General features: G+C 46.7%; 1 protein-coding gene across 1 annotated transcript; it reads right to left on the bottom strand.

Moving 5' to 3' along the window:
• Positions 1-6,984: 6,984 nt before the first annotated feature.
• On the bottom strand, positions 6,985-11,773 carry LOC123085836 (uncharacterized). The gene is made up of 3 exons (XM_044507540.1): positions 11,418-11,773; positions 9,448-10,206; positions 6,985-9,059 (listed from the first exon to the last, which is right to left on the bottom strand). Exons 1-3 carry the CDS (start codon positions 11,427-11,429, stop codon positions 7,443-7,445), a joined length of 2,388 nt encoding a protein of 795 aa, XP_044363475.1. The 5' UTR covers positions 11,430-11,773; the 3' UTR covers positions 6,985-7,442.
• Between the last annotated feature and the right edge of the window lie 3,239 nt (positions 11,774-15,012).

Consider the following 15,012-nt stretch of genomic DNA (forward strand, 5'->3'; position numbering starts at 1 on the left):
TCTGTACTATTACATTAACTACTACAAATCTGAAATGCAAATTGATCATGTCTGCATTTGATTAGGATGTTCAAATTGACTATGGGGAGTTCATGGCAATGGTGAAGAAGGGGATCATCGGGAATGGAAGTCTGACCATCATTCTCCATGGAGCAGACAGTTAGAGTTATATTAGTGATGCCTTTTGACCTTTTGCATTCAGTCTTTTGACATACTCTTGTAGCCTTTTGGCATCCTACTAAAAGAAGTTGCTGTTCCTAACATGGTATTAGAGCATTAGGTTTTTTTCCGCACACGCAACTCGTGCGTCCTCCGATCCATCTCACGTCCGCCGGTACTCCCGGCCGTCGCTGTCTTCTTCCCTGCTGGCAGCCACTGCTCCTTCCCCGTCGCTGTTCGTTGCTGCTTCACCGCACCTACCCGCTGGACCTCTGCTACCCACACGCCTCCAGCTGATCCGCTCGCTGGATCTCCTCTGCCGCCTTCTAAGGAGTGGCTCGAGCCGCTGCTGCTCTCCTCCTCTGGATCGAGTCCGCCTTGGTTGCACGTCTCCCAACGCCGCCTCCTCCCAGCTCGCGGCCTCGGACTTCTCCGCCGGCCGCCGCCTCCTCGCGGCCACGGCCCCACGACTTCTCCGCCCACCGCCGCCATCGGTCTTTCCTTTGGTTGGAGAGAAGACGAGGGGAACTGGACCCGGTCCGACGTCCAGTTCGGGACGCCCGTCTCCCGATTCGGCGCTCTCGATCGGGGCGCTCTTCGTGCTCATCCTCTGGATCGAGCGCCCTTGCCGCTGCTGCTTCTTCTGGTTTCGGCCGCTGGTGCTTGCCTCGCGCGTGAGTGCTGGCTGCTTTCCTCGCACGTGAGTGCCTTTTGGGCTGATTGCACGCTGGGTGCACGTCTGCCTTTTGGGCTGATTCTATTGGTTGTCCCTTAGTGCAAAAAAAAGAGAGAAAAAAAGAGAGAGAAAACAAAAACTGATATGGCGTTTACGCCACGCCTGCATTTCCGTCGCTGCCTACCGACTCCCGGCGGTGTTCCGTATATTGATCCTGTCTCACACATGCGCCGTCGCTCGGTGCTTGGTGCTCGTCCGTGTGTGCGTTGTCCTCTACGGTATCTTCAGCAGGCTGTGATGGTCGTTACTCATCGACTCTTCTCGCAGATTTCGCCCGCGATGGTGGTGCCTGCTCTACACCGACTCCTCTCGCGGTTTTCGCGCGCGGCGATGATCACTCTATGCCGACTCCTCTCGCGGCTTCCGCGCACGGCGGCGACCGCTCTACGTCGACTCCCCATGTGGCTTCCACATGTGACTCTACGTCGACTCACTACTCTCGGTCAACTCTACATGCGGCTTCCATGGGTGGTGGCGACTGCTCATTGTCGTCAGATGTTTCTACGTCAATCTCTTCTACCGAAGCTTCTGTCGTGTCCCTGTCTGCGTATGAGATTGCACAGCTGCGATGCCTGCTTGATGCTTGGGACTCTTCATCGACAGTTTCTGCAGGTTCTGTGACTAACTCTTCTGGCATTGAGAAACCACCTTCAACTCATTCAGGTATATCCCCATGGATTCTTGATACTAGAGCATCTTTTCATATGACGTATGATTCTTCCACTTTGACCTCTGTTCGACCTGTCGAGTCTCCTGTTCGTGTTCTTACGGCTGATGGCACTCCCCTCCCAGTAGCTAGTCGAGGCACTCTTAGCACTTCTTCATTTCATGTTCCCTCTGTCGCTCATGTTCCTCGACTTACCATGCAACTCATATCTGGTGGTCAGATTGTTGACTCTAGTTGTAGGGTCATTCTCGACTTTGATTTGTGTTCTGTTCAGGATCTCCGCACGGGGTGCTCTGCTTGGTGCTGGCCCTCGACGCTCTGATGGTCTATGGGAGCTTGACTAGCTTCGTCTTCCCTCCGTTGCCAGTGCCGCCAGTCTCGCAGCCCCTGTAGCTGCATCTACCAGCTCTTTTCAGCAATGGCATCATTGTCTTGGCCATTTATGTGGTTCTCGTCTCTCGTCTTTGGTTCATCGCGGTGTTCTGGGGTCTGTCTCTGGTAATGCTTCGTTGGATTGTCTGGGTTGTAGACTTGGCAAGCAAATTCAGCTGCCCTACCCTCATAGTGAGTCAGTGTCCGAGCGTCCTTTTGATCTCGTTCACTCTGATGTTTGGGGTCCGGCTCCCTTCTCTTCGAAAGGGGGTCATCGCTACTATATTATCTTTATAGACGATTTTTCTCGGTACACTTGGATCTATTTCATGTCTTCTCGTAGTGAGGTCTTATCTATATACAAAAAATTTGCTGCCATGGTTCACACCCAGTTTTCCACTCCTATTCGTATTTTTCGCGCAGATTCAGCTGGTGAGTATATCTCTCATGCACTACGAGGATTTCTTGCTGAGCAGGGTACTCTTACTCAGTTCTCTTGCCCTGGTGCTCATGCTCAGAATGGTATGGCTGAGCGCAAGCATCGTCACCTTCTTGAGACGGCGCGTGCGATGATGATCGCTGCCTCTCTTCTGCCTCACTTTTGGGTTGAGGCTGTTACCACTTCCACCTATCTCATCAACATTCAGCCTTCTACAGCTCTACAAGGTGGTATTCCTCTCGAGCGTCTTTCTGGTCATCCTCCTGATTATTCGGCGCTTCGTTTGTTTGGTTGCGTTTGCTATGTTTTGCTTGCCCCTCGTGAACGCACCAAACTGACTGCTGAGTCTGTTGAGTGTGTCTTTCTCGGATACAGTGATGAGCATAAGGGCTATCGATGTTGGGATCCTGTCGGTCGCCGGATGCGTATTTCCCGAGATGTGACTTTTGATGAGTCTCGCCCCTTCTACCCACGTCCATCCTCCTCGGTTTTTTCAGGGGAGGACATCTCTTTTCTTATGTTTCCAGATACACCTCCCTCTATGCCCAGTATTCCTATTCCTCGTCCTGCTATTGCAGATCAGACGTCGTCCTATCCTACGGTGTCTTCTCCTCCCTCATCGCATGACTCTCCACCTTCATCACCGATACCTTCCCCTTCTCCACCTTCATCACCGATACCTTCCCCTTCTCCACCTTCATCACCGACACATTCTCCGTCTCCACCTCCAGTGATTCCACCTCTTCCCTCCTTTTCTTTCCATTATACTCGTCGTCAACGTGTTGTGGATAAATCCACTAACGTGCCATCTACTTATGGTGCATCGTCCTCCTCATCCCAGCCGACTTATGGTCTTCGAGCTTGGCCTCGCCCTCCCCCTGACCGCTATTCTCCTAGTCGATATGGTCTTTCGGTTGTACTTGAGCCTACCTCTTATCGCGATGCTATTGTTCATCCTGAATGGCAGTTTGCGATGGCAGAGGAGCTTGCTGCTCTTGAGCGCACCGGCACGTGGGATCTTGTTTCTCTTCCTTTTAGCCTTTGATTGAAATATTCATATACAACACACTATATTTGTTCTCATTGTGCTATAGATCATATCAATATTTTTAACCCAAGTTGTGTAAAAGAAAACTGAGGATAACGAGTGTATGAGAAGCGAGTACAGGAGAAGCTTTAATATTAGAGCAACAGGGGAGGAGCAAATGACTGAAGGGGTTATCAGCCGTCTAAAAGAAAACTGAGGGTAACGTCACCGAGTCGAAAAACTATATTTGATTGACATCATAACACTAGCAAGGTGAATAACAATGTAGCATTATCTTTTCATTAGTTGACCCATTCAACTTTTGTTTGATATGACTAGCATGATATTTGGATAGGGAAGTTATTTGTTAACTTTGTATCATTTTTATGTGTAAGCAAATAATTATGCAATGTGCATTTGCCTGCAATTTCCTAGAAGTTTTCCATACTTTTTGAAGAAATTGTTTTGTGAAGTATAATTTCTAAAGAAAAATAAAATGTGCCTGTAGTAATTTTTTCCCAAAGTTTTGTCATCTTGTAGAATGATCGATAACGGCCTCCCAGTAAAAAATAGGATAGGAGCAGTCGGTTGCAAAAAATGAGGATAGGAGAAGTTGGTAGTTGAAGTTAGTATAAATGTCAGTTAGCATTGTTTTCATTATGTAGGATTGGCATTGCAACTGAGGATATGTGACATGGAGTAATTTGGTCAACGAAAAAAACATTTGACTTTTGAAGTATCTTCACACACTTTGCAAAATGAATGAGGGAATATTAGGCTATTTTTCTATTCATTTGGTGATAACTAACGTGCATTGCACGTACACGTTTAGCTCAAACTAGCCCTCATGTTTGGATACTTTAGGGATATTTGAGACCAAACTATCTCAAACTAACTCTAATCCATGGATTCAAATGGAATATTTCTCACTTTCTTAACATTCACAGTTACTCACACATAAACACGTGGATAAATGCATCAGTTTTAAAAATTGACCAAGGTGTGTACACACATGAAAATTATAATAAAAAATTAATCACTACTAAGCCCTGAAACATAAGCAAGACTACAACTTGGGTCCAATTAACATTTGCAGACTATGTAATTCTAGTTAGCTACTACTACCTCCTTGCACCGTACCTACATGCCATATGTCAAGGTGAATGGGTTGGCATCAGTTGACAACTGTTGAGTGTCACGATACGCAGCAACTGAATGGGTTGGCATTTAGTCGAGCAGCTCATGGGCGTGGCGGCCTTAGTCCACGGCGGACAGCTGCATTTCTTGGCTGAAGTGGGAGGATTAGGTAGTGGCTGGAGAAGATGCGTAGTACATGCAACGCAGGTGCAGCTTGAGATGCAGCAGAAGCTTGTGTACGCTGAGGCCTGTAGCGCTCGGCTCCGAGCCATTGGCTCCCGCACTCGCCATTGCCACACATGGTTAGTTCTGCCAAGAAGGTTGTGCTGTATCGAGAAGAGACGGTAAACAACGGCGACATTCAGCGGAGACAGGGGAACGACCTGTGTAGAATCGGGAACGACTTGTGTAGAATCTGAGCTTGTGGTGAAAAAAATAGAAGAAATGATGTTGGGCAATCGGATGAGACACTTGGGCTTGTAATAATGTTTGTAAGACACTTGGTTTTATTGATGGATGCAATAGGGTCGGGGCTTTTGAGCCCGTGTCCTCTAAGGCCACTACTAGGCGCCGGCTTGCCGGCCCAATAGTTGGGCCGGTCGCACCCCAGCCGCCCGATACAGCGCAACACAGCCGTTTGATCTGGATTTCACATCCTCTTCTTCCTCCGTCCCTTGCCTTCCTCTTCTTCCTGAACGACAGCCCTAGGCCCACGTTGATTACCCCGAGCGACCACACGCAGATTACTCCCAGCAAGACGACCGGCCTCGAACCCCGCTGTCGACAGTCGCCGCCGACGCTCACCCCTTGTCGGTGCTGCTCCCCCCTCGCCTCGCTACAGATTCAACGACGACGACGCTATGGTTCGCATCCAAAAAGACGGTTGTAGCAAAAAGTGGCACCGGTTCCAACAAATCGAAAACACGGTTGTAGCAAATCATGCAAATTGGACGTTGTTCCAGCAAATCAAAAAATGCCAGTGGTAGCAAAAAACAAAGCTCGCTCCAGCAAACTAAAACGCTGGTGGTAGCAAAATTTATAAAATTGGGGGCTAGTTCAAGCAAACCCAAAAACTGGTGGTAGCAAAAACTTGTGCTGGTTCTAGCAAAAAAATAAACGGTGGTAGCAAAAATGCAAAATCGGGCGATGGATGCAGCTTTGCCAGCCATGGATGCAGCACGTCTGTCGAGGGGTTCCAGCACCTCACCCATGACCCATCGCATGTCGTCGCAGCACCGTCGGCAGGGAATGCAGCTTCGCCGGCAACGGACGCAACACCTCCTCCAGCCGGTTCCAACACCTCGGCCATGTCGTCACAACGCCGCCGTCGACAGATGCAGCTTCACCGACGACGAATGCAGCATCTCCGCCATGCCGTCGTAGTGCCTCTGTTGGGCGGTTCCAGCACCTCCGTCCACCCTCATGGTGGGCGCCATCTCCAGGCTCACGGGATACATGCATTCGACCTCGCCGAGGGAGGAGGATGAGGAGAGTGACGGCCACGGCTTTCCCCGGCTTGCAAGCAGTCCATGGCCCCCCTTTGCAACGTCGCTTGAAAAAAATGGTGGTTGTCGGACTTCCCCTGTGGTGGCGGCTGGCACTCCTTCCCGGCCCGTGGTGGTGGCTGGCCGACCAGAGTTCATCGGAGAGGACGAGAAAGGAGAGAGAAGGGGATGGGGATTCGATCGCGGGGAGGAAAGAACGAATGGCTGAGAGAGTTTCCTGGTAGAGATAAGGATAAGATGAGATATAGAGAGAGTGGTGGCTGGTGGGCTCGGTCTGCCGCGTGGCGAGCGCCCATGAGACCGGCGCACGACCGGCGCACGACTCGGCCGGTGCACCGGCCCCAAACCTTTCCCTTCCTCTAAACAAACTGACTACGGAAACTGTGAAGATGGAACTTTTCAAAACAGAATCATCTACTCCAATTTTGTGCAGAATAGCAAGAGCACGATCTGCTCCCTACTGACCAGGGGTAAAAAATTAACTTCTCCCTGTCCCTCCAAAATAGAGTGCGCCAGTTTGTTGACTCCCTCAATAAAATGAAAGCTGGGGGTAACCCTCATTTTCAAAAAAAAAAATTATCAATAAAATATACTCCCTCCATCCCAAATTACTTGTGACAAGACAATTAATTCAGAGCGGAGGTAATACTATTATACAGTATCCCAGTTTTTGTTGGCATTACTTGCCTTTTTCTTGTCGATTCATTGATAGCCATGTTACAAATCCAAATCTCGGCTTAGTAAATATAGTATGGCACTACTAGCAGTAGCAGGCTGTGCACATGGATTTTTTGACCAAAAGTTAAACATTTTTATCAACTAGTAGTCTAGTACTAGTCTAACTTAACTCTCGAATGCAAAGGCAAAACATATGCGGGAAACAACTAGCTAAACACCCAAACCTCCTTCGCATCCAAACTGAAAGCCACAGGCCTTCACTTAGAGGGAAACAAAACAACCAAAGGTATCATTAAGCACAACATGGTGTTCATCTTTCTTCTCTATTACAACTTGGGTTTGCACAGCTTGCTGGGCATGAAACCCTTCTATAAACTAAACAGAAATAATAATATATAAATTGTAAAATTCTTTCTCACGCATCCGAGCTTCTAGAAAGAAAGGGAGAGCAAGGTGTCACCAACATGATGAGGGAACAGTGAGCTCCTCCACAAGAAATGGACCGAGGACAGCTTCAGATGGCCCATGTCGATTGTGAAATCCACCACCTGAAAACCCTGTTTTTTTCTTTTTTTCCCCGCAAAAAAAAAAAAGAAAACCCTGCCATTTTCTTTTTCACACTTTATTACACATATCCAAGCCATGCAAGACAATCTGCTCATCCTGTGCGTCAGCCTCCAAATATATGGGTTTCTCTCTACTACTAGTGGAGATGCCCGCATTCAGTCTTCGTTCTTGCGAGCCCGCTGAGGCCTTCTTGCCATCAAGCTTCTTGCGTCCCCCTTGCGCTTTGTGCCTCCGAGGAGACCAAGAGCAACTGCTTCCAGAGCTCTTACGGTGGGAGGCCGATTTCTGGTTCCCTGCCTCCGAGAGCTCGTCTCAACAGTTAGATCATGTTTTCCGGCCGCCTCCAAAACATCAGGAACTATCTCGTTATTCGAAATGGAAGGTGACTTGTCCTCATTTGTATTCACCACAGTTAGATCTTCATTTTTCTGCAAACAATCATGATTGTCTGGCAAAGTCCCTCCCATGCTAGTCCTGGCTACTGCATCAAACTTTCCTTCTGATGACTTGTCCTCATTTGTATTCACCACATTCCGCTTCTCAAGCGATCTGCCGTTGGTAGTAGGCTTCGCTACCTCTGTTATCATGGAACAGTCTGCCAGTGTTCTGGTTTGGAAACTACCACCAAGATCAATAACAGTTGGCTTTGATGTAGTGGATAAAGGCTTCAGTTTCTTTTTCTCGAAATCAGCACCATCTGGTAAATAAAAGCTGTGTTGGCTGGTCTGGTCATTACTGTACCTAGCAAATCTTCTGCGCTTTGGAGATAAATACACTAGTCTCCCAGTTTTCCTTCCAAGGACAGAGCAGCATGTCAAGTCTGCTTTGTCACCATTACCACTAGAAATGCCTGAGTGCTGATCATCGGAAGAATGGCCATTAACTGGAAAGACAGATTGTGGTGCAGTCCTCATGGCTTCCAACATATCCACCAGCGATTCTTTGGTTGTACTGTAAACTGATCCCATTTCAATGTCATTAACAGGAGCTGTCACTTGTCCATGACATTCCTGGTCATCTGACAAGTTACCATCACTATGTTGCTCCTGAGAGGAACCGTCACTTGACATATTATCTGAATGATCTGTACATCCAAAGCTAATATTTGCATCAGCAGGTAAGCTTCTCAGAGCCCTCACTTTGAAGGGTGCTTCCCCTTGGACCAAGCTAGTATCAATTATAGTGAACATTGGAAGCTCCAGATCACTATCCAAAGGACCATCTTGGCCTGTTGCCCGGCCATTTATATCAACAGGTGCACCATTATCTATTCCATCTGTCTCTAGCTGAAGAAGAGTGGGGTCTGCTGCCACTTCTTTAAGGACGTCAGTGATAGAATCGAAATAGTGAGTGCCTTTAGTGAGCTTCCTTCTTGAGAATTTTTTGATAGCAGGCACCAAATATACAAGGCAATTCTTGGTTGTGCGGACGTCTTTTGGCTGCTCTGAGTGCCACCCTCTTGCAAGCAAACGGGGCCAAACAGCTTCCCAAAACAGATCATTTAATTTCGCCTTACTTCTCCTGGAATCACCTGTTAAGGTGTTGACTATCTCTTCTCTAGCAAGCATGGAACAATTTATGCCTTTAGGTGTGTTGGCAGAAACAGATAGACCTTTGTTTGTTTTGGATGTGTCCTGAACAAATCCAGTCAAATCATGCTTCCCTTTACCAATCCCAACGACCTCAACAAAAGTTTCTGCTCCAATGGTGGATTTCAGAGTGAAGACACATTCCTCTAAAGATGTTAGGTCAGAGCCCAAAGACCTTAAAACCTGAAATATGCAAAAGTAATTCAGCTCATATAGCCGTGATGTATGAAACAATATGCGATCATCCGTTAATTGGCAACACTTGGTTTGCGAAAAAAGATGGCCACACAATCATGATCAGCGAATCATGCTAATAAATTAGTGAAGCATCAAGCTGAAATTTGGCTGTTCTCTTATGTTATTACAGCAGGCAACATATTTGCCTCAATATCTCAATCACCAAATTCATAGCAACATTTAAGATGTCATATGATAGGAAGCACTATCAAATTTGGTAAGCAACTCAAGTTAGACTAGTAGAATCTTATAATAACACTAAGAGATTCATTTTGCACCATTTCAGTATCCCTTGTGAAAGAGGTTGAAATCCGTATTGTATCAAAATGCATACCTCAACTAACGAAGCATGAACCTCCTTGGATATTTTCAATTTCAAACGAGATATAAGCTCCTGTTGTCGCCGACCAGTAAAAATGCTTCTCCCGAGAATGCATCTAGTAGTTCTTGTCCTTCTAAGGTGCGACCATCTTTTATATGCAGTTCCATTATAGAACCTCCCATAGTAGTAGGAGAGCACCTCCCCAACAGTCTTGCTCCCTATAAACTTGCTCACCAGGCTGAGATTTTTACCAAAAATGTGCAGCCCAAGAAGAAAGCATTCTTCTTCTAGACCAGTCCAAATGGAGGCAGATAAGCCATGCAGTGAAGCAATTTTTTTTGTTTCTCTTTGATCCACCATTGTCTTGTCAGTGAAGAGGTCACGGCTTTCTTGGGTGAAACACTGAACCGGTGTTTCATCACAAACTTGATTATTTGCAGAGTCAATTTGATCTACTGGTAGCACAGCATGAGGATCCAGATATGCCCAGTTACCTTCACTTCTAATCTCTTCCTTGTTAACTTGACTTGGTGGATGGCTTCCCCATACAACTGGTACAGAAACACTAGGATAATCATACACATGTAACTTGCAACTGTGGAGTGAGCTGGCCATGAGATGACGTCGTTCATCGTCTGTGGCTAGATTGGGGATTTCTGCCTGGTGCACACTTCTTATGCATGGGGATACTGGTGAGTCATCATCCGAAGCTTGAGAAACTTCTACAGATAAATGGTGATCACCAATGTCTTCTAACTGAAGTGTCCCTATCTGTCAATATGGAAGAAAAAAAAGGTCAGTTGTCAAGGATCATCAAATTGATACAGTATAAATAAATTGATACAATAAGAAGTATTCATCGTCAGTATAAATAACTAAGTTGGTTGTGCATTTAGGAGCATGAAACAAAATGGCGCTCTGTATGAATAAGTGAACACATGAAAATTTTCATCCCTTTCAGAGCTCACATGCATATCTACATGCATGATATCTCTAGCATCTGAAATGTGCTATATGCAACAGTAAAGTACACGGCATTACTAATTCATTGCTTACTACAGCAAGCAACTGAAGCAGAAATAAATACTGCAACTAGGATGAACTGCATTGTAAAGCCCTGGAGTAACCTTCGCGGCATCTCTCTCAGATAAGATTGATTAGAAAAAAAGGAGCTTTTTTGAAGTGGCTTATATGTTTTGAGCTGCATATAGCCAGACCAATTGACATCACATCAGAACTGACATCACCCAGCAGTTACTGCAACTTGCCGCACCAATTGCATTTCCACATTATCAGACAGGCAATGCTGGTGATGTTTAAGATTTATCGTGTTAACAGTTGTGAATCACAATGCTTTGTAAAACAAGTAAAACTCTGTCATGACACATTGGATCTCCCAGATAATCACTTGTCCGAATTAAACACTGCACCATAACTAGGACGTATGTATCAGCCTGACGATAATAGGCTATCGAATTCACAAGCACTGCACCTAGGAGCAAGCCTACAAATCTGAAGAGTCAAACATAGCAAATCGAGTCATTTCCTAGAGACCAAACCAAACCCATGAATCGCGTCCTGCAAATCTCAGGCACCACCCTGACCCACCCAATCCAACAAGGACAAGGGCCGCGCATCCCATCAGGTAGGACAACGGGCTCCGAGCAAGTCACGGACAACCCAAACCTGGAGGCTGGAGCAGCCAAGGCAGGCACGGCGGCCGTACCAACCAAACCCCATGCCCTCGCCGAGCCGAACACGCTCGCACGCGGGCGCAGAGACGCAAACACCGTCCCGAAATCTAGAGATGACGTGATCATGGACGCAACCAGCACGGGGGAACCAGGACCACGGCTACCGTAAGCGCAAGGCACGGCCGGGAGCGCGACGCGCATCACCGAACCGCCAGCCACCAGCCGGCCGGGCAAGCAAAGAACGAATGTACTAACATGGGAGGAAAAGAGCCGAGGCAAGCAACGAACCTTGCGTCCCATGCAGGAGAGCCGTCGCCGCCGCCCCTACTGGACGAAGCTTCCCGGCGGCAGGGGGCGACGATTCTCTTGGCTGGGAAAACGGGAAACAGAAGACGGTGACACGGAACGACGACCGGGGTGAAAGAATCTGGGTGGAGATGGCGGCGTGATTCAGAGGCCACGGCGCGGGCGGGTTGGACGAGCAGCGGAGGAAGGCATGTGCGTGCGTGCGCCGGGTTGCGGGGAGGAGGACGGCGCGTGAGGCTTTTGGGAGGGTGGTTTGTTCGCTCGCAGTGGAGGCGAGGCGAGGAGAGGGGTGGAGGCGGAGACGGAGACGGGTAAGCAGGAAAACAGAGGGAGGGGGCGTCGGCCTTTAAAGACGAGAGAGCAGGACAAGGGCGGAGAGAGAAATTGGTGGTGTGTTGAGAACGCTCGCTCTCACGACGACGTCGTGGTGCTTTGCTGCAGCCCGGAAGCGCAATTTCCTTGAGGAGTCTCTCGCGTGAACTGCTCGCCGTTGGATGCCACTTTGGATCCACGCCGTAGGTTCATCTCACGTGCGTGCCTACACACCATCGGATCAAAGGTAAGAACCGTTTCTGTCGCGCCCGCCGGAAAGGGGATGTTTAGCAGATGATGAAGATAATTGTTTATAAAAAAACACACGTCCTGCATTTATCATGAGATATACATTCAGGGTTTGAGACCGCTGAAACAAAACCCGTTGAATCGGAAGTATGAAAGATGGATGGGCAGCGAAGGGGTGGGGGTCACACCCCTGAAAAAGTAGTGTCTTTTGCATTAATCATGAGATATATGCTATGGGTTCGAGACTAATGCCAAGATCTGTTGCATCAGATGTAAAAGGATGGATGTTTGTCGCACCCGCAAGAAAGGATCATCCACTGCTTATCGGACAATCGAGACTTTATGATGTATTCATTATTGTTATGTGATACACATGTTGTATTGATCACGAGGTAGAAGAGGGGGGTTCGAGAGTGGTGCCAAGATCCATTGGATTGGAAGTAAGAGGTGGGGAGGTTTGTCGCATCCAAGGAAAAGGATCATGCATTGCTTATCGGATAGTCGACGCTTTATGATGTATTCATTGTTGATATGCAATAGGTGTTTTGTATTAGTCACAAGATATACAAAGTGGATTTGAGGCTGGTGCCAAGATCCATTGGATCGGAAGTAAGAGGTACGGAGGTTTGTCACACTTAAGGAAAAAGGTTCATCCATTGCCTTTCAGAAAATTAATATTTACTATGTATTATTTGCGGGACCAACTATGTGTTTTATATTAACCATGAGATATGCATGACCTTTCAACACTGGTGATAAAATGAGGGTTTTACGTGTCGTCGATCCAAAATTTATGATATGCTAATTGTTCATAAGAAATGGATATGCCACATTAACCAGACAGACAAAATATGGCTCTTGTAGGTTTCACAAATATGAAGCGTCAACTATTTTATTAGCTACATTAAAAAATTGATAGTAATAGTAATTAGATTAACATTGGGTGTAAGAAGAAAAGGAATATTAGACACCTCCCGTCGCGTTTTTCTCTCGATCTTATGACATCATTTCCTGTTTATCTTATACATTGATTCATATACTCCATGATTTCTTCTTGGAAGAAATGTAAGGAAACTTGCATTGCCAAATACTAGACCCCTACTAAGATAATTGAAATGAGAAACCATATTATGCACTTCAAGCAAAGTGATCATGAACACTGATACGTCTTCGCCGTATCTATAATTTTATTATTATTTCATACCAATATTCTACAACTTTCATATACTTTTGACAACATTTTATATTATTTTTAGGACTAACTATCGATTCAGTGCCCAGTACCAGTTTCTGTTTATTGCATGTTTTTGTTTCGCAGAATATCCATATCAAACGAAGTTTAAACGCGATAAAAATTTATAGAGAATTATTTTGGAATATATGTGATTTTGGGAAGCGGAATCAATGCGAGACGATGCCCAAGGGGCCCACAAGCTCAAGGGGCGCGCCTGGCAAGCTTGTGGCCACCCCTAGATCAGTTGGAGGTTTCCTTCGGCCGAAAGTAAGATTATATCTGGCTAAAAATCATGTTAAAATTTCAGCCCTATCGGAGTTACAGATCTCCAGATATTTAAAAAACGGTGAAAGGCCAGAAAATAGGGACGCGAAACATAAGAGAACAGAGAGATAGATCCAATCTCGGAGGGCTCCCGCCCCTACGCCGCCATGGAGGCCAAGGACCAGAGGGAAAACCCTCCTCCCATATAGGGGGGAGTGATACGTCTCGTCGTATCTATAATTTTTGATTGTTTCATGCCAATATTATTCAACTTTCATATACTTTTTGGCAACTTTTTATATTATTTTTGGGACTAACATATTGATCCAGTGCCCAGTGTCAGTTCCTGTCTGTTGCATGTTTTTGGTTTCGCAGAATATCCATATCAAACGGAGTCCAAACGGGATAAAAACGGACGGAGCTTGTTTTTGGAAAATATGGAAAATTCGGAAGGAAAATCAACGCGAACCAGTGCCCGAGGTGGTCACGAGGCAGGGGGGCGCCCTCCCCCCTTAGGGTGCACCCCTACCCTCGTGAGCCCACCGTAAGGCGGTTGACGCTCTTCTTTTGCCGCAAGAAAGCTAATATTCGGAAAAAAAATCACGACGAAGGTTTCAGGCCAATCGGAGTTACGGATCTCCATATACATACGAAACAGTGAAACAGAGCCAGGAGAGAACGCAGAACCAGAGAGAAACAGAGAGATAGATCCAATCTCGGAGGGGCTCTCGCCCCTCCCACGCCATGGGAGCCAAGGACCAGAGGGGAAACCCTTCTCCCATCTAGGGAGGAGGTCAAGGAAGAAGAAGAAGAAGAAGGGGGGCCCTCTCCCCCTTGCTTCCGGTGGCGCCGGAGCGCTGCCGGGGCCATCACCATCACCGCCATCTTCACCAACAACTTCACCGCCATCATCACCAACTCTTCCCCCCTCTATGCAGTGGTGTAACCTCTCTCTTACCCGCTGTAATATCTACTTAAACATGGTGCTCAACGTTATATATTATTTCCCAATGATGTATGGCTATCCTATGATGTTTGAGTAGATCTGTTTTGTCCTAATGGCTATTTGATGATCAAGATTGGTTTGAGCTGTATGTTTTATTATTGGTGCTGTCCTATGGTGCTCTCCGTGTCGCGCAAGCGTGAGCGATTCTCACTGTAGGGTTTGCAATATGCTTATGATTTGCTTATGATGGGTGGCGTGAGTGACAGAAGCACAAACCCGAGTAAGCAGGTTATTTGCGTATGGGATAAAGGGGACTTGATACTTTAATGCTATGGTTGGGTTTACCTTAATGAATCTTTAGTAGTTGCGGATGCTTGCTAGAGTTCCAATCATAAGCGCATATGATCCAAGTAGAGAAAGTATGTTAGCGTATGCCTCTCCCTCAAATAAAATTGCAATAATGATTACCGGTCTAGTTATCGATTGCCTAGGGACAAATAACTTTATTGTTGACAAAAGCTCTCTACTAAAACTAATTTAGTTGTGTCTTTATCTAAACAACCCCTAGCTTT

This window comes from Triticum aestivum, chromosome 4A, assembly GCF_018294505.1.
Source record: "Triticum aestivum cultivar Chinese Spring chromosome 4A, IWGSC CS RefSeq v2.1, whole genome shotgun sequence".
Classification (NCBI taxonomy): domain Eukaryota; kingdom Viridiplantae; phylum Streptophyta; class Magnoliopsida; order Poales; family Poaceae; genus Triticum; species Triticum aestivum.

What these genes read in the sequence shown, in the direction of transcription:
- LOC123085836 (XM_044507540.1), bottom strand. An exon ending in TTCATGCTTCGTTAGTTGAG is followed by an intron (nt 9,060 to 9,447) that starts GTATGCATTTTG and finishes TGCATATTTCAG; the next exon opens with GTTTTAAGGTCTTTGGGCTC.